The sequence below is a fragment of the Piliocolobus tephrosceles genome, chromosome 1 (genome assembly GCF_002776525.5).
Source record: "Piliocolobus tephrosceles isolate RC106 chromosome 1, ASM277652v3, whole genome shotgun sequence".
NCBI lineage: Eukaryota > Metazoa > Chordata > Mammalia > Primates > Cercopithecidae > Piliocolobus > Piliocolobus tephrosceles.
The window spans coordinates 24480825-24500153 of record NC_045434.1 but is presented as its reverse complement, the minus strand read 5'-3'; the positions used below and the strand labels follow the sequence as shown (position 1 = coordinate 24500153).

Genomic DNA, 19329 nt, shown 5'->3' with positions numbered 1-19329 from the left:
TATGCAAGAGGAAAATGCAGGAGAAAACCCATCATAAGTTCCTACCACCAGCTCTACCAGTGCCACAGATGCCACTTTTCTCCCTGTGGCTGCTCCCTTGCCTTCCCTACACAGTGCGAAGATTAAGTCAGTGGTTCCCCAGTCCAGTTAGCACAGGAACCACCCAGAGGGGTCAGAAGGGAGCCAACTGGGGTGAGAGAGTATCTGAGTTTCCTCTAAACATTGCTCAACTCAGCTCCCTCAGGGGTGGAAGCTGCTCTCATAAATAGTAAGTACATCTTTGGTTGGCAAGGCCCCGATGTAGCTTGGAAACCAGAGCCCCAGCAGATGGATGCCCTCCGACACTTAGTGCTGACTTGGAAGGAATTGCAGATTTGACAAAAATGTGATTCTGTCACTCACTGCTGCCCTTGTGTGGTGGAGGAAGCATCCCTTTTCTTTTTGTCACATCACACAAGATGGATGCTGTTCGCATGTGAGAATTACTCCCAGGGGAGTTCCTGCCAGCTGTAACTCATCCCCTCCCACTCAAGAACGCATTAGGTTTTGCAAGCCCAAAGTTATGCAAGGCAGGGGCTCATTGTGAATCCATGGTAATTTATAAAATTACTAAGTTACTGCAAAGCCTCAATGTTGTATTAGTAACACATTATTTGTGACATAGTTCTCAACAAATTAAGTCACCATATTGTCTTCCAGACTGAGGTTAAAACTCTCAGACATCTGTGCCTACCACCTAGACTACACTACCCTCTCAAGTTTGTCCCTAACCAGCTCTTAAGGGACTGGGAGAAAACTCCAACTGCATTTCAGTCACGCAGCACATTTATTTGAGTAAGGAAGCAGTTTGGTTCTTTCCTTTGGTGTGAGAGGCCACAGGACATAGTGGTTAGGAACAACCACATAGTGGTTAGGAACAGCGGCCCCAGGCCCAGCCCCTCTTCTCTGGACCTTATTAGCTAAGTGGCCCTGGGCAAGCCATATAATCTTTCAAACAATGGGATTAAGATTAGTACAATTACTATTAACTCACAGAAATAATAGAGCAAGAAATGCAAAGTGCCTGGCTCACACCAAGTATTTGGTAACTATTAGTTATTTCCATTCATGTCACCTGTCACCTCCGCCCTGTGGCAAGCTCCTTGAGGAGCTTTATCTTGTTTGTTTCCTTATGCTTAGCACAGTGCTTGGCACAGGATTGTTCTGTGTAGGTTGCTGAGTGGATGAATCCTTCCACACTCATCCATCCAGGTAACATGTATTGAGCAGCTAAGTGCCAGGCACTGTTCCCCTTACTGCAGACGGAGCAGTGAACAAAACAGCGAGGTCCTGGCCTCTTGTTGCCTATGTTCTAGTGGGGGAGAACAGACAAGTTAAACGTGTACTGGGAGAGAGGGAGAGAAATAGAGCAACCAGAGCAGAACTGAGGGGGCTAGCAAGGCTGAGGTGGTGGGGGTGGGGGGGCTTGCTCTTTTATATATCACAGAAGGTCTCCCTGAGGAGGTAACATCTGAGCAGAGGCTTAAAGGAAGTCAGAGAGCAAACCACAGGATTATCTGCAGAAGGTGCTTCAGGCCCAGGGAACAGCACGTGCAAAGGCCCAGAGAAGCAGGCACACAGACGGCATTTTTGAAGAAAAGAAGGCAGGTATAGCTGGAATGATATGAGTGAAAGGCGTTGTCTCTTTTTCTATCTTAGTCAAAATGAGCACACAACACAATCCAGAAATTGAAAAAGATGTATTAAAATATTCACAAAAATACAACTGAAGATCAAAAAACAATAATGAGCTTGATGGTTTTTCCCTAGCTGATACATTTCCATTGAAAAACTACAGATAGTTTGAAATTTCAATCTCTAAGTAATGTCTTTTGCATGCTCCCGTACAGAATTAGCGCATGATTTTAAGAGGACTCTTTTTGCCAGGACGAGGACACGGAGAGGGCAGATCTGCCCTTTAGGCAACCCCAGTTCGTTATCTGCAGCCAGGCAAGGAGTGCTGAGGCACGGGGGAAAAGGGGAGCCAAAAGGGCTGCAGGGGTGGGTGTGCGGGGCTTGGGAAGAGGTCCTGCCCCGAGAGGCTCATCTCCGTGTGAGCAGCTTCCTTCAGGGAAACCCGTTCTGGCAGAGTGCCAAGCTGGCAGCTTCCCTTGCCTGGGGAGAAAGTTGGTGAGAACTGGTGAGGATTCTCTGACAGAATGCCAGGGCGCTGACAGAGTTTGAGGTGTCTGGTTGGGCAGGAGGCCAAAAAGTCAGGCTGGGGAAGGGGGGTGATCAGGGAGGAAAAGGCCTCCAGGTGTCATTCGAGTGAGCGGCCCCCAGAGCACCAGCTTCACCAACACATGGTGCCGGCACTGCAAGAAGAAGTGAGGGCTCTTGCTCTCAGGGAGCACCGAAATGTTTCGTTTATTCACAGGAACTGTTGAGAAAGGAGTGAAAAAACAACGCCCCTTTTCTCTGTAAAAAAACGACTGTAAGGAAACGTGACACAGGCCTGTGTCCTCTGTACCTCAAAGCACAGCCTTGGTCAGCTATGTGGTTTTCACGGTGGCAAAGGCTCACCACGAGTCTCGGCTTGAAGGATGGTGACAATCTAACACCCTTCCCCTCCAAACACACGTAAGAAGCCTTCCAAAGTCCCCACAGTTTTCAAAATAGATGCCCAAAAAGTTTTAGGATGCAAGGCAGAGTTGACCACTTTGGGGAAATGTCTCAGGGCCAGCACTATGTCACTGTGTGTCACTCTCTCGGGCTGGGCTTATGAACATGGAAGGCAGCAGGGCAGGCATATTTTTCTCCATTCCACACAGAACAAAGAGCAGACGCTGCCCAGCTTCAGATGTGTGTGGTGACCAAACCTGATCCCTGTTGACTCACATGGATGTGGCATGTAAGGTGGAGCGTTACAAGAATAACAAAAATAGCTCCTTAAAAAACAAAAGGCTTCATGTGTGGGACAGAGTTAGTTTTGAAGCTTATATGCCCTTTATCTTATCACCTTGTGCACACCTCTAAATCTCAATCTTGTTTTATTCCCTTTACGAATTCTCTTAGAACTCAGCCTTCAGGCCGGGCGTGGTGGCTCAAGCCTGTAATCCCAGCACTTTGGGAGGCTGAGACGGGCAGATCACAAGGTCAGGAGATCAAGACCATCCTGGCTAATACGGTGAAACCCCGTCTCTACTAAAAAAAATACAAAAAAACTAACCGGGTGAGGTGGCGGGCGCCTGTAGTCCCAGCTACTCGGGAGGCTGAGGCAGGAGAATGGCGTAAACCCGGGAGGCAGAGCTTGCAGTGAGCTGAGATCCGGCCACTGCACTCCAGCCTGGGCGACAGAGCGAGACTCCGTCTCAAAAAAAACAAAAAAAACAAAACAAAAAAACTCAGCCTTCAAACATCCCCAGAAGATGACAAGATGAGAAGAAAAAGCAGCAGTTCATAGTGGACTCCAAACTAGAAGAGGAGAAAAAGTAACATTGCCCCTCACTCCCACTCACCCCAAACACGTTCTGCAGACCATCTAGACAGTATTCTTCCCTTAACTGTGGGCTTTAGGACAATTTTAAAAGGGGGGAAATTTAAAAAAAAAATCCAGAAAATGGGAGAAATGACAACATAAGTGTTTAATGATCTTCACCATGCTTTCCATTCCCAGTAAAAAGTAAAAACTCGTAGATTTTAAGTGGGGTGGGGAGTAGTGAATGGGAGAAAACAAGTTTCAGGAAAGGACAGCCCAAGTATCTAATCTAGGCTCTCATTAACCTCAACAGTCTTTGAGGCACCATGAAGCTGTTATAAAGCCATGACTGATGCTGCTTCTTGCTGGAAGCATGACTGACGCTTTATAAAGAAGGTGACTCTTGCCAGCTGCAGTGGTGCAACTATAGTTCGTTCCAGCTACTCGGGAGGCTGAGGAGGGAGAATCACTTGAGCCCAAGAGTTCAAGGCTAGTCTGGGCAACATAGTGAGACTCTACCTCAAAAAAAAAAAAAAAAAGAAAGAAAGAAAAAAAGAAAGAAAAAAAGCAAAAGAATGTGATTCTCTAGAGAGCACGCTCTGGGATATTGGAGAGTGGCCGAGTGGCAACATAATGATCCCATTTCTGCCTACTTAGAAGGAAAGAAACTCCTCTCCTTTAGCTGTATGGTGACTGTCATTTCAAGCAGAAAGGACATCAGCAAAGAATAAAACCGATACCTTTTACTCTCCATGTTACAAAAGTTCTCAAGCAAAGCTTGGATTTTCTACTCAATCAGTATTGATCCAACAGTATCTAGAATGAAGTGACCTTCGGCATTTATCCTTTGCTAATCTTGCATTATGAATCCAGAAATTGATGACACATTTCAAGGGTGCAACTTAAAGTAAGTCTACACAACATGTAAGGCTAAAAATTGCCCCATATTTTAGTGAGAAAAACATCAAACTTCTCAAATTGTTTTCAAGTGGCATAGCCAATGGATATTTTTTAAAAGCTGTAGACAAATAAATGGTACTGATACTGTGTTAAAGGCTCCTGGGTATGCTTCCATCATAGCATCTCCATCCTCCAACTACAATAAATGCTAAGACTGATTAAGCCCTTAGATTAAAAGGCCATGTCTACTGCAAATACTACAGGATCTGCTATTGTCTCCATTAAGGCAAACCATTTCTAAATGATGGTGAAAGGAATGTTTCTGAAATCTCCCAATTGTAAATGACCTGAAAAGAAAGTACAAAAACAGCAAGACAATGGGTACATATGTAGAATCATATCATCTTTTCATCATGCAACACTGGCTCCTCACATCAGGAAGATTAAATAGAATATTTATACGCATCCTTTGTACACATCTTTCTCTCCCTCCGTGAGTACATATGTACTTGTCCTTGCCTGGGTCTCCAAGGCTGCATGTGCAATGGGCTACATTTTCTGCACAAGAGTCCAGTTTGGTCTTGTTTCTTGCTGAGGATATGTTCTAGGTCTTCTCTTAATTTTTTCGGATATCCGCATACACCACAGACTCTGACTTGTTAATCTTGTCACTGTGATGTCCGCCGGAGTGGTCTAACTGTGCATATATGACTGGGCCCTGGAAAAGGGATGCAGAAGGATTAGAGGTTTGAAAAAGCTGGCAGTTCCTTCAGCTACAGATATAGAAGCAATGATTAACATGATCACATCAGGGTTCCAAAGCAAAGACTTCCCTCTTTTGAATGTCTTCAGGAAGACTTCTTATGGATGATATGTCCAGGACTGACTTTGACACAAGATTGGACATACGTTGACAATAGTTAAAGCAGGTATATGGGGCTTTGTTACATTATTCTTTCAAACCTTTTTATTGTATTTCATTTTTATTTATTTATTTATTTTTGAGGTGGAGTGTCGCTCTGTCGCCCAGGCTGGAGTACAGTGGTGTGATCTTGGCTCACGGCAAGCTCCACCTCCTGGGATCATGCCATTCTCCTGCCTCAGCCTCCCAAGTAGTTGGGACTACAGGCGCCCGCCACCTCGCCCGGCTAATTTTTTTGTATTTTTAGTAGAGACGGGGTTTCACCGTGTTAGCCAGGATGGTCTCGATCTCCTGACCTCGTGATCTGCCCACCTCAGCCTCCCAAAGTGCTGAGATTACAGGCGCGAGCCACCGTGCCCGGCCTCAAACCTTTTTGATGTTTGAAAATTTCCGTAATAATATAATATTCCTTCTTAGGAATATCTCTTATCTTAATAGCTATTACAGAATTCCTCACCTCTTACCATTGGGGTAAGAGTCTTAAGGACTAAGATGGGAACTTCCACCCACCTGAGACCCACAGAAATCATGAGCTTCAGAATGATCAATCCATGCAAGAAACCAACATATTTGGTGCCACCCAAAGATACAATCAATTTAATCTGGTCACATTATACAAATAGGTATAGTTTTAAGTAAATAGTTTAAAAGCATTTCAAATGTTCTTTAATACAACTACTTACAGCATAATTCTTTTAGTCTGAGCCTATCGTGACCAATACAAATATTGCTTCCTTGATTTCTAATATTAGATAACTGTTCTTCCTGTTTTAAAATAAAATTAAAAAGAAAAAACAAAAAACCACAATCTACACAGATATAAAGAAAACCCTAAATAGAGTAAAGTAGAAAAGATCCTCTTCTTAGCCTCAGCAGTAAGAAGAGATTACAATTCCAGGGAATTGTCAGGGTCCCATCCAGGAGAGCGAGGGAAGGTTGGGTGGCCTGGGGGCAGAGCGAATTCCCTGTTGGGGGAAGAGGTCAGATAGATGGCTGCACTTCGTGACTCTTTCAGTCCAGACTCTTAAAATTGTAAACAACAACAAAATAGCCCTGGTTTTAAAAGAAAAATTTAATATTACCCAATGTCAACTCTTCTCCCAATCTAGGGGAACTCTCCTCGAGAAGTCTAATAACGTGCTTAAGCTTTCACTTTTGAAATCATAAGCTCAGTAGCCAAAAGCACATGGTTTAAAACAAACACACTTGCCCTCATCCAGGAGCCCTAACAACCTGTGTCCTTAGTATGTAACCTGGGGTTCTGTGGAGTTCAGGTACTCCAACGTCTACAGAAGGGACAGGCCCAGTTGTAAGGGCTATACAATGGTGCATCTAAAAACAGAGTTAGAAAATAACACTCGAGGACTAGATCCATTTGAATGTCGGCAGATCTGCAGTCTGAATTATGATATCGTCTTTGCTGAACCTTAGAGAAGAGCACTGGTCATGTGGTCCTGGGCATATTTGTAAATTTCTAAGCACAAGTTTCTTCATCTATAAAATGGTATTACTAATAATATCTACATTTTTGTTTTTTTTTGTTATGAGAATTAAATAAGATATATAAAATTAAATAAGACACTACCTATAACTTAGGCAGTGTCTCACAGATCGCACTTAATACATGTTAGTTATTATTATGAACGTCTTGTTACACAAACACATTTTAAAATGCACTAAGGTAACTGATCAAGTAAATGAACTGATCAAGTAAACAAATTCTGTGTGTTTATCTTTAGTCTACAATGGCTGTCATGGGTAATATTAACAGATCACATGGTTAATAATCATACAGACCCTCTATATTCATCTCAGAAAGCTGCAAGTTAAATGCTAACCCTGCCAAAAAACAAAAGGAAGTTAAAAAGACTGTTTTCGGCCAGGTGCGGTGACTCACGCCTGTAATCCCAGCACTTTGGGAGGCCGAGGCAGGCAGGTCATGAGGTCAGGAGATGGAGACCATCCTGGCTAACATGGTGAAACCTCATCTCTACTAAAAATACAAAAAAATTAGCCAGGCGCGGTGGCGGGCACCTGTAGTTCCAGCTACTAGGGAGGCTGAGGCAGGAGAATGGTGTGAACCCGGGAGGTGGAGCTTGCAGTGAGCTGAGATCACACCACTGCACTCCAGCCTGGGCAACAGAACGAGACTCCATCTCAAAAAAAAAAAAAAAAAGACTGTTTTCTACTAGGAACAGAATGAAAACTAACTGTTCCCTGGTAACAGCTATTTCAAAGAATAGGACAGACCTCCCAACACTAAATTATATACATTTTTAGATAATAAAACTCCGTATCATAATTCCTAAAAACTCACCAACAGTTTTAGGGTATGTTCATGGGAGAAGGGGTTTACAATGTGTGACTGACTACACAAATGGCTACAAACTCCTTCCTTCACTGCATCTTACTCTTTGCAACATAATGCTGTAGGTCCTTCCATCAAGAGTAGAAATCTGTTTCTCTACCCCTATTGAATCTGGGCTGATCTTGTGACCAGCTCCGACTAATAGAATGAGGCAGAAGTGACGCTGTGCAGCTTCCACACCCAGACCTCAACAGACTTTGCCGCTTCCACCCTCTTACTGATCTTAGGATCCACATAGCCACTATGACCATGTGAAGATGCCCAAGTTAGCCTGATGGCTGATGAGAGACGCATGGCCAAGCTGTCCTCTCTCTGCCTGGTCAACAGCCTGCCAATGGTTATATTAAGTGAGACCACTGTAGACTGTCCAGCTACCATTCAACCTTCTAGCCAACTGCAGATGCACAAGTGAGCCAGCAGAGCTGAGCTGAACTCACCCAGACCAGTATCTGCTCAACCAATCCATAGAATGGGAAGCCAAATAAATGGTGGCTGTTTTAGGCCAATATATTTTCAGGAGTTTGTTATGTGGCAGTAGATAATCGATACACTATGTGAGTAGAAAAGAATGAGAACAGAGAAAGTAAAGAGGAAAAAGAACACAGAATTATCTCTTGGTCTGTAAATGTTAACATATCAATGAGGTCTTTCATGTGAGACAGTACTGTCTTTCATGTCAAAAGAATACAACTATCTGTTGAAAGTAAACGGGAAAACACTGAAGAAATCCCTTCCTGCTGATGGACTTGGTATTCTTCAAACTGTTTACCACTGCCTGTTATCCTCATTCCTCTTCCCCCTTAGAATATAATAAGGTCTTCAGTCAGGAACTTGCTTAACTTCCTAGAACTTGACAGAACGTAGGTGCTAGATGAAGGGATGGATGGAATAAAGGACGCAGAGAAATTGCGGATGTAGGTTGAGATTCAGGTCTGCTGACAGATCACGCTCGATCTAGCACACCTCCATGAAGTCTGATTCTGAGTGCCCTTTAGAGGTGGAAGCAGCCCTGAGTCTCTATGGAACATGCCTCAGCACCTCGATTTTGAGGGCAAATTAGGCTGCTGAGGACTTCAAGAGGATCCTCTGAACCACGATCAACTTTGAAATGAACCCACCATTGCTAAGACGTTCATTTTTGGGTATGCAAGAATAAAGAAGGAAAACAACAACAAAACCTACATTAACCTAGCTGTTTTCACTCTACCTCTTGGTACTCACCCTCCCCACCCTCCACTTCATTTATTTATTTATTTTTGCTTTTACACAAAAAATTACAACAATAAAGTGGAAAACTGCTCTGAATACGTTTTCAACTACTTTCTACATGAATAGGCCTGAGCTACTGAAAATGTTTCAAGAAACACATTGCTTAATATAGGCCGATTATTTTAGTTACAACTAGAGATAAAATTACCTCTGAAGTTTCCTTGTACCAAAACTAATTATTTATTCCAATAAAAAACCATACTGGTGAAGGTTGGTGGAGAATGTCCAGGAAGAAAGGATTCTAGAAGCGCAAAGAGACCTGCTTCTAGATACAAATTAACTGCTCAGGAGTCATTATGCTGCGTCCTGTAGTACACCTTTCATAGTCTCTGTAGCTTGTAACCCCATTTAATTTGATTCTAGTCCTTCAGGTGTTAGAGGAATCATTCCCAACATCCTAGCATGATAACTAAGAGAGAACATCTGCTTTTACCATATGCTCATTGACTACTGACAGAACACCTTTTTTTTAAAGTATTTATTTCACTGTTTTTTAAGTAAAATATAAATATGAAACACAGCTATGTATTCTGACTTTCTTTGAGATAAATGAGACAAATACTGACTATCAAAGTGGAGGTGAAAAAAATTGGACAGGATAAAATATACACGTGCCTTAGAACCAGACAGATCTGGCTCAGCCACTAACTACTGACCTTGAGCAAGTGACTTGCCTAACTAAGCCTCAGTTTCTTCATATGTAAAATAGGGACAATAAAAGAACTTACCCTGGAGGACTGTTGTGAGGACTAAAGGAAAAATGCACAAAACTACTTCTTGAAACATTACCCTATCTATGCTATGCACTATAGTTGACAAATACATAAATATTCCATTCAATCACTGTTTAACAACATAACCCAAAAACCTACCTTCTGCATACAAAGCATCAACGATATCCAGAAAAGGATCTGGAAAACCAACTATTCATCAAATATATATACAAAAATTACTTTATACCAATCTCATTCAAAACTAAGCTTCACAAAGAAAAAAAATTTTCTTATCTTTTCCCCAATGCCTTAACACTCTAGGTAGTGCCTATCTAACACAACACCTTCCCAACCCAGCCTCCCACTCCACTTTGCTGGAAGACCCCTAATTTGGTTCTGGTCTTTACTCTCCCTTTGCTCAGGTAGACCCCACCTTCCTCTGCCCTAGGAGTGAATCAGAATGGCATCAGCTTCTAAGCCACAATGCTGGAAGCCAGAACAATCAGCAATGCCTCAAAATGCTGAAGGAAAATGATGTACAACCTGGAATCCTACCCAACCTGATTAGCAATCAAGTTTGAAGGAGGAGAGTAAAGATAATTTTAAAGGTGTTAAAACGTATTAATTATCTCACAGTTTTACAGGTCAGAAGTCTGAAATGTGTTTCACTGTGCTAAGATCAAGGTGTCAACAGGACTGCATGCCTTCCACAGGCTCTAGGAGAGGATCTGTCTCCTCGCTTTTTCCAGCTTCTGGAAGCTGCCTGTATTCCTTGGTTATGAGTTCCTCATCTTTAAAGTCAGCAGTATAGCATCTTCCAGTCTTTCTCTGATGCATACCTATCTGCCTCCCTCTTCTAATGACCTTTATGGTTACCATGGAGCTACCCAGATAACCCAGGAAAATCTCCCCATCTCAAGGCAATTTAATCACGTCTGCCAAGTCCTTTTTGATGTGTAAGGTAATATATCCTAAAGAATCCAAAGATTAGAATGTGAACCTCTTTGTGGGGCCATTATATAGTCTACCATGCAAGGTCTCAAAATTTTTTTTATCTCCTGTGCATTTTTTTTCTCACAGGCACAGGCAGAAGAAATACAAATCTTCTCATGAGTAAATGTATTTTAAATGAAGACTCAAATCAGTTTGTACAAAGTGCCAAGAACATAAGTACAGTCTTCAAACTATAAAACCCCCAGGAGATGAGAAAATAGCCACCATTACCAAGAAATACAGAAACAAAAACTGTAGTCAGATCAATAAAGACTACAGATACTGAAATTATCAGTTTTGAGGTATAAAATAAGAATATTTAATATGCTTAAATAAATCAGATAGTTGAAAATATAATGAAGTTATAAGGAACTATCAAAATTAGTCAGGTATATTTAAAAAATAACCAAATAAATTTTCTAGAAAATAAACCTATAATATGAAATTGAAGTTTAAAAACTTTAAAAAGGGGCTAAACAGTAGACTCATCACAGCTAAACAATTAGTGAATGAGGGCAGATGAAGAAATTATGCAGAAAATGGCAGAAAGACAATACAATGAAAGATATGCAAGACAGGCTAAGAAATTTAGAGCATAGAGGCAGTACAATACACATATAATCAGAGTTCCATAAAAAGATAAATAGATAAAATGCAGAAAGGAAAAATTCAAAGAGATTGTGACTGGAAGTTTTTTAGAATTTATTAAAGATATCAACCTTAAGACTCAGGAGGTCCAATGAAATTACAAGCAGATGCAACAAGGAATAATTTATAATTAAATAGTATATAAAATGCAGAACACCAAAGGCATAACGAAGATCTGAAAAGCAGCCAGAGAGAAGAGAAAGATTACCTACAGGGAAACAATGAGAATGTTAGCCGATTTTTCCACAGCTCTTCTCTTTATTATTTCTGTCTGTTTATGTTGGGTTTAATTTGCTCTTCTTTTTCTGGTTTCTTCAGACAGAAGCCTAGATCATCAGTTTTAGAGCTTCATTTTTTCTAATATAAACAGTTAATGCGACAAATCTTCAAAGCACTTCTTTAGCTATATCTCACAAATTTTGATATGTTGTTATTTTCACTCAGTTCAAAATATTTTCTAACTTTTCTTGTAACTTCTTGTTTTACTCATGGGTTATTCAATTTTGAAATATTTGAGACTTTCCAGGTATCTTTCTATTGTTTTCTGTTTAATTCCATTGTGGCCAGAGAACGTACTCTATATGATTCCAACCCTTTTAAATTTAATGAGAATTGTTTTGTGGCCCAGAATATGGTCTATATTTGGTTCATTTTCATGTGTACTTAAAAAGAGTAAGAATTCTGCTCTAGATGGAAGGAGTGTTTTACAAATGTCTATTAGCTCAAATTGGTTTCAATGTTAAGTCTTCCACATCTTTTTTGATTTTCTGTAAATTTGTTCTACCAACTGCTGAGAAAGGAGTGTTGAAACCTCCAATTATGATTGTGAATATGTCAATTTCTCTTTTCAATTCTCTTAGTTTTACTTCATTTACTTTCAAGCTCTATTATTAGAAGTATAAACATTTAGGATTATGTCTTCTTTATGAGTAGATCACTTTGTCATCATAAAAAGTCTGTCTTTATCCCTGGTTCTATTTCTTGTTCTGAAGCCTACTCTGATATTATTACCAACCAGATTTCTCTTGATTAGTGTTAATGTAGCATATCATTTCCATCCTTTTACTGTCTAAAAAATGTGGTAAAATATACATAACATAAAAATTAGCATCTTTACCATTTTAAAGTGTACAGCTTAGTAGTGTTAAGTGCATTCACATCCTTGTGCAACCGATCTCTGGGATATTTTTGTCCTGCAAAAACTGAAACTGTACCAATTAGACGACTCCCTATTCTTTCTTCCCCAACGACTACCACTCTACTTTCTGTCTCTATGAACTGCAGGGTATGGGATATTAGTAGAATCACATAGTATGTCTTTTTGTGGCTGGCTTATTTCACTTGGCATATCTTCAAGATTCATCCATGTTGCAGCATGTGTCAGGACTTCCTTCCTTTTAAATACAGAATAATATTCCATTGTGTATATACACCGTATTCTATTTATCCACTTGGATACTGATGGACTCTTGGGTTGCTTCTGTATTTTGGCTCTTGTGAATAATACTGCTATGAACATGGGTGTACAAACATCTCTTCATGACTCTGCTTTCAATTCCATCCTTGTATGAATATTTCTAACCTACCTGGATCTTTTTATTTAAAGTGGTTTATTGTGGACAGCATATAATTGGTTCTTGCTTTTCTATCCAATTTGTCTATCTCCACCTTTTAATGGTGTGCTCAGCCCATATACAGTAATGCAATCATCAGTCTGGTTGAGTTTAAATCTACCACTTCATTATTTGTGTTCTATTTGCCCCATCTACCCTTTGCTCATTTTCCCCTCCTCTCCTGCTCACTTTTGAATTAACCGAGTATTTTAAAATTATTACATAAAAGTTTATTGTTGAAACCTCCAACTATGATTGTAAATATGTCCATTTTTCCTTCCAATTCTCTCAGTTTTACTTCACTTATTTTCAAGCTCTATTATTAGAAGTATAAACATTTAGGATTATGTCTTCTTTGTGAGTAGATCACTTTATCATCATAAAAAGTCCCTCTTTATCCCTGGTTCTATTTCTTGTTCTGAAGCCAACATTGATACTATTACCATCCAGCTTTACCATTTTCCATGTTGTAGCATGTGTCAGAATTTCGTTCTTATCAGTATTGCCATTTGGAGATACAGCTTGTTAGCGGTATCTCTTTTTTTTTTTAAGTGTTTGCTCTAGAGTTTGCAGTATGTATCTTTAACTTAACACAGCCTACCTTCAAATTATAATTTCATAGATAATATAAGGACCTTACAACAGTATTCTTCCATCCTTCCACCCCATCCTTTGTACTACTGTTGTCATACATTTCACTTCCACATGTTATAGATAGCCCCATAAAATGCTGTCATTATTTTTGCTGTAAAGAGTCGATTTTTTTTTTTTTTTTTGGAGACATAATCTCACTCTGTTGCCTAGGCTGGAGTGCTGTGGCGTGATCTTGGCTCACTGCAATGTCTGCCTCCGGGGTTTAAGCAATTCTCCTGTCTTGGCCTCCCAAGTATTTGGGATTACAGGGGCCTGCCACCACGCCTGGCTAATTTTTGTATTTTTAGTAGAGACAGGGTTTTACCATGTTGGCCAGGCTGGTCTTGAACTCCTGACCTCAAGTAATCCACTCGCCTTGGCCTCCCAAAGTGCTGGGATTATAGATGTGAGCCACTGCACTGGACCAAAGATATTTTTTAAAAAATAATGATAAGTATTTTACATTTTTCACTTATTTGCCATTTTCAGTGATCTTCATTCCCTGTATAGATCTAAATTTCCATCTGGTGTCCCTTTCCTTCTGTTTGAAAAACTCTTAACATTTCTGACACAGCATGTCCGCTGGTGATAAATTCAGCATATATATATATATATATATACACATAGGTATATACATATGTGTATAAGATATTTTTGATAGGCAAAGTTTCTAAGTTGATCATATTTTTCTTCAGCAGTTTAAAAGTGCTGGTTCCATCATCTCTAGCCTTATGGTTTCTGAAGAGAAGTCTGATGTCATCCCTACCTTTGCTCCTCTATAATGCTCTTTTTCTTTTCTGACATTTACAATTTTGTCTTTATCAGTGGTCTTTAGCAATTTAATTACAATATGCCTTAGTGTGGTTTCCTTGTTTCTTCTATTTAGGGTTTGTTGAACTTCTTGGATTTGTGTGTTTATGTTTTTCATTAAATTTATAAAAATTTTTGCTATTTCTTTTTTTTGTTTTTTTTTGAGACGAAGTCTCACTCTCTTGCCCAGGCTGGAGTGAAGTGGCACGATCTTGGCTCACTGCAACCTCTGCCTCCCTGGATTCAAGCAGTTCTGCTGCCTTGGCCTCCCGAGTAGCTGGGATTACAGGCACCTGGCACTATGCTCAGCTAATCTTTGTATTTTTAGGAGAGATGGGGTTTCATCATATTGGCCAGGCTGGTTTTGAACTCCTGACCTCAGGTGATCCACCCGCCTCAGCCTCTCAAAGTGCTAGGATTACAGGCCTGAGTCACTGTGCCCAGCAATTTTTGCTATTTCTTTCTGTGTGTTTATGTTTTTCATTAAATTTATAAAAAATTTTACTATTTCTTTACATTTTTTTCTTGCCCTTTTTCTTCTCGGATTCTAATTAGATTGCTTGATATTGTCCAGTGGCTCACTGAAGCTCTGTTCACTTTTTTTTGACACAGAGTCTCGCTGTGTTGCCCAGGGTGGAGTGCAGTGGCATGATCTCAGCTCACTGCAACCTCTGCCTCCCAGGTTCAAGTGATTCTCCTGCCTCAGCCTCCTGAGTAACTGGGACTACAGGCGCGTGCCACCACTCCCAGCTAATTTTTTGTATTTTTAGTAGAGATGGGTTTTTACCATGTTAGGCTATGTTCACTTTCACCTCGCCATCTGTCTTTCTCTTTGTGCTTCATTTTGGATAGTTTCTATTGCTGTCTTCAAGCTGACTGACCTTTTCTTTTGCAGTGTCTAATCTGTTGTTAACACCATCCAATTTTTTTTTATTTCCACAAGTTCCACTTTGGTCTGTTTTAGGTATCTATTTCTTTCCTCATTATGTTCAAGCTTTCCTTTACATCTTTAAGTTTACTAATAAGATTTATAATACTCATTTTAATTATTAAATTATTTCTTTTTTTTTTTAATCCTTCCTTCCTTCCTTCCATCCATCCATTTATCTGAGGTAGGGTCTCACTATACTGCCCAGGCTGGTCTTTCACTCTTGGGCTCAAGCAATCCTACTTTAGCCTCTCAAGTTGCTGGGACTACAGGTACACACCACTATATTTGGCTTATGTGTTTTATTTTTTGGTTTCTTTTTATGCCTGGTAGTTTTTGGTTTTTTTTGTTTGTTTGTTTGTTTTCTGAGATGGAATCTCACTCTGTCACCCAGGCTGGAGTGCAGTGGCGTGATCTCAGCTCACTGCAACCTCCACCTCCCAGGTTCAAGTGATTCTCCTGCCTCAGCCTCCTGAGTGGCTGGAATTACAGGTGCGCACCACCATGCCTGGCTAATTTTTGTATTTTTAGTAGAGATGGGGTTTCACCATGTTGGTTAGGCTGGTCTTGAACTCCTGACCTCGTGATCCGCCTGCCTTGGCCTCCCAAAATGCTGGGATTACAGGCATGAGCCACTGTGCCCGGCCATGCCTGGTAGTTTTTGATTGGTGCCAGATATTGTAAATTTTACATTGCTGGGTGCTGAATTTTGTTGTAGCATAGAGTGTTGGATTTTGTTGTAAAATGCAACTAAATTACTTTTGGATTAGTTTGATTCTTCAAAGGCTTCCTTTTAAGCTTTGTTATGGTGGGTCCATAGCATCCTTTATTCTGGTGCTAATTTAGCCCACTTAGGCATGACCATTTTGAGAACCCCAACCAATACCCTGTGTATTATAAGTCTGTCTACTCTGGCTCTTAGGAACACAAACTAGTCCCAGACCTGTGTGAGCCCCAGGCATTGTGCAACCTACTGCATTTCAGGTAGTTCTTCCCCTAGTTTCAGAGAGTCTTATCCTATGTGTATACAACTCTGTAATCAGACAAAGACTCAAGGGGACCCTGCTCCAGATCTCTGAAGTGCTCATGCTCATCCTAGCACGTTCTCTCTATGGTTCCTTCTTTGGTACTCAGCCTCATCAATCCCAGCCTCCTTGACCTCCCCAAATTCTGATTTCTGCCTTCTCAATTCAGCGAGACAGCTGGGCTCGGTTTCCATTTTCCCCACCTACACTGCAGCGTGGAAACTGCTTCAAGGCGGAACACTGGGGCAATAACGCAGCTCACACTGTCTGTTTCCTTTCTCTCGGGGATCATAGTGCTGCATAATCTGTGTTCCACTGTCTTGAAAACCATAGTTTCTTCTTCTTTTTTCTAGTTTGTTTTCAGCAAAAAAGCAACTTCCATAGTGCTTCAAGGGCGGAAGAAAAATGTTACAAGGCTTTTTTAGATGCTATGCCTATGTGTAACTTTCATGTCTTCATTCACAACCCTATTCCTGTTCACAACCCAAATTAGTAGACTGAGGTATCTGACGCATATTATGTAATCTGAGAGAGAGACAGACAGACAGACTGAATAGGAACAAGTAATGAGCTTGATGCTGTGGTAGAGAACGTGATGTCTGGACACCTGGGTTCTAGCCCCAGTTCTGTCACCAGCTGGGTGTGTGCTTTAGTAATTTAACATCACAATGCCTTAGTTTCCTCACCACATATAACAACTATGGAGTGAGACTATGGGCACTTTTCCCACAACACTGTTACTCTCTTTATATCCTCCAGAATCCATTCCCACCATCTAACACCTTTTTAGGACAAAGCTATAACTGGCCAAATTCTTCAGCATGCGTTCTACCCCAGAAGAATCAAACTGAATGAACAAAGCTATGGAATTTTTGCCAAGCCACAATTATGATTAAAATACGATAGCCAAAACACACAAAGCTAGATTATATGCCAGCTTCCAAATAAAACCTGTTTCTCTTCTGTACTTTCCACAAGTAGAAACCCAAACCATTCCTTGTTCATCAAGCCTATTAATTATTCAGATAAATGCTTACTTTCCATTTTTTCTAAAGAATCTGTAGAAAATAATTTTTGTTTTATTACCAATACTAAGAATACCAACTTTTCCCTGCCAATTTCTTATCTTACAGAGTACCTCAATACAGAAAGAATCTCGTTCACTAGATTCATTTCCTTGGGCAATTAAAGAAGAATCTTTTACTGACAAGCCATTTCCTAATTCTGCTTGGGGCAAGGAAGCCACATTGTTAGTAAACAATTTATGTTATTGGTGGTTTCATAGAAATCTTTGCTCAAGCAGATTTCTCACCACATACTTTCCTGTGGTATTCCTACGCCAGCCCTTTACTTTCTCACTCCCACCCTTTCTCTTTCCGTCTCTGTCTCTCATAGCTCAGTATTCTTTTCCACACCCAGGGAAGTGACAGAGCACCAAGCTGCAGGGAACAGTGCAGTGAGCAGAATCGCAATCACCCATTACCTGGTGAGGTCCCGAAGGCAGACTCTTTACAAGACCCTCAGTGTCGGAGGGGGACTTCCGAGGAGCCTGCTTAACTGGTGACAAACTCTCTGATGTACTGCAGCTGAAGAATTGGCAATTTGAAGAACAAGTGTAAAAAATAATAATAATAAATAGAAACAAAAATATAGAAATGCAAGTGACGGCAAGATGAAGCAACAGATACATAAAAACAAAAGACAACGTAACAATGGGTATCAAAATGATCACATATTTTAAAACTATTTTCTGTTCCTGACACTCACTCATTCTTCTAAGTCAATGAACTCATCACTGGGGGAGGCACAGAAACAAATGTGGTACAACCTCTTCAACACAGTTTACAAAAATCATATTGAGATTCTGGTTACAGTACACATTTATCCTTTTGCTCTTTGTCTTTTCCCCCTGCCATCAACCCTCCTTTGGGATAAAGGTTTAAGGGAACAAGCTCTATGGTACCTTTTAATAGCTTAATGGCAATTCACTTTTGTTACAATCAAAGGCAAACCCCTTCTGAATGTATGTTTTAAATTACAGATATAGATCCAGGCAAGTCTTGGCTTATCTTGTTCTCTCCATAGTTTTATTCCCTACCAATACCGCAATCAAATCCCCCCAAAAACCCAGGAAGTCATGAATGAGAAACTAGGGAATGCCACATCACACAGGCTGAACCTTTTCACGGGGACAGGCGTCTTTTAACAACAAGCACTATCTCATAAATGAATCAGGGGAAGTGAATGCCAGGAAGTAAGCCAGCTGGGGTACAGCGTAGGGATTTCCCAATGAGATGTGTCATAAGTACAGCTTAAAGTCTTATGATGTATACTTTTTAAAACTTAGGAGTTTGGGGAGAATCACATTTAAAGCGTCATTACTAAGACCAAAGCATACCATGTATTCTGCAAACTGTTCCTTCTCTGAAATGGGAGGCTACATGCTCTGAACCAAAATTGTTTAATTATTCTAAGACATAATCAGTCAGGATCTTACTTATTGATAACACAATACATGTAAGAAAAAAGAAAACTAACGTATACACACACACACACGCAATGGCATTTTACATGAAGAGCACAAATATTCAGATGTGCATAAAAACTCTATGTAACTTGACAACCCAGTTTCATCCAGATGGTTTGCTCAACATGTTTCCAATACAAACATGTGACATATTTGTGGACAAATCATCATAGCTGTTGGGTTAGCTCAGAGCTAGCTGGTTAGTCATTAACAAGGGAGAGGGGCTGAATACGTACACAGGAATATTAACAGCAACGGGCAATGTGATTAGTTACCATGTGTCTAGTGGGAGTGGAAGAGGAGACCCAGCCCTGTTATAGTCCCAATGTGTCTTCTATGTCAGCTTTTCTTAAGAAGTGGAAGATAAGCAGGATCTGATCCCAGCACACCAAGGTAGAAAAGGTAGGGGAGGAGGAAAAAAACCAAAGTAAGAAGAACAGCAGCATTCACAATGCCATGCAGGAGTCTAAGGAACTTGTTCCTGCCCCTCATTAATCCCAAAGCAAGAACTACAAAGACTGGC

The 19329-nt window shown here is 40.5% G+C and overlaps 1 protein-coding gene and 1 pseudogene across 3 annotated transcripts in view; both read right to left on the bottom strand.

The window, feature by feature from the left end:
* Positions 1-618: 618 nt before the first annotated feature.
* On the bottom strand, positions 619-2510 carry LOC111539300 (annotated as a pseudogene). The gene has a single exon (XR_002730631.1). The product of XR_002730631.1 is annotated as an uncharacterized LOC111539300 (transcript).
* Positions 2511-4185: 1675 nt separating this feature from the next.
* Positions 4186-19329, bottom strand: part of MPZL1 (myelin protein zero like 1) — a 64801-nt gene continuing 49657 nt past the window's right edge. The window contains exons 5-6 of one of the 2 annotated variants that reach the window (XM_023207089.1): positions 17763-17865; positions 4186-5075 (exon numbers count right to left, since the gene is read on the bottom strand). In XM_023207089.1, the coding sequence (XP_023062857.1) occupies positions 4974-5075; positions 17763-17865 (205 nt within the window). In that variant the 3' untranslated portion in view covers positions 4186-4973. The remainder of the gene's footprint in view (positions 5076-17762; positions 17866-19329) is intronic. The other variant, XM_023207090.2, reaches the window with a different exon arrangement.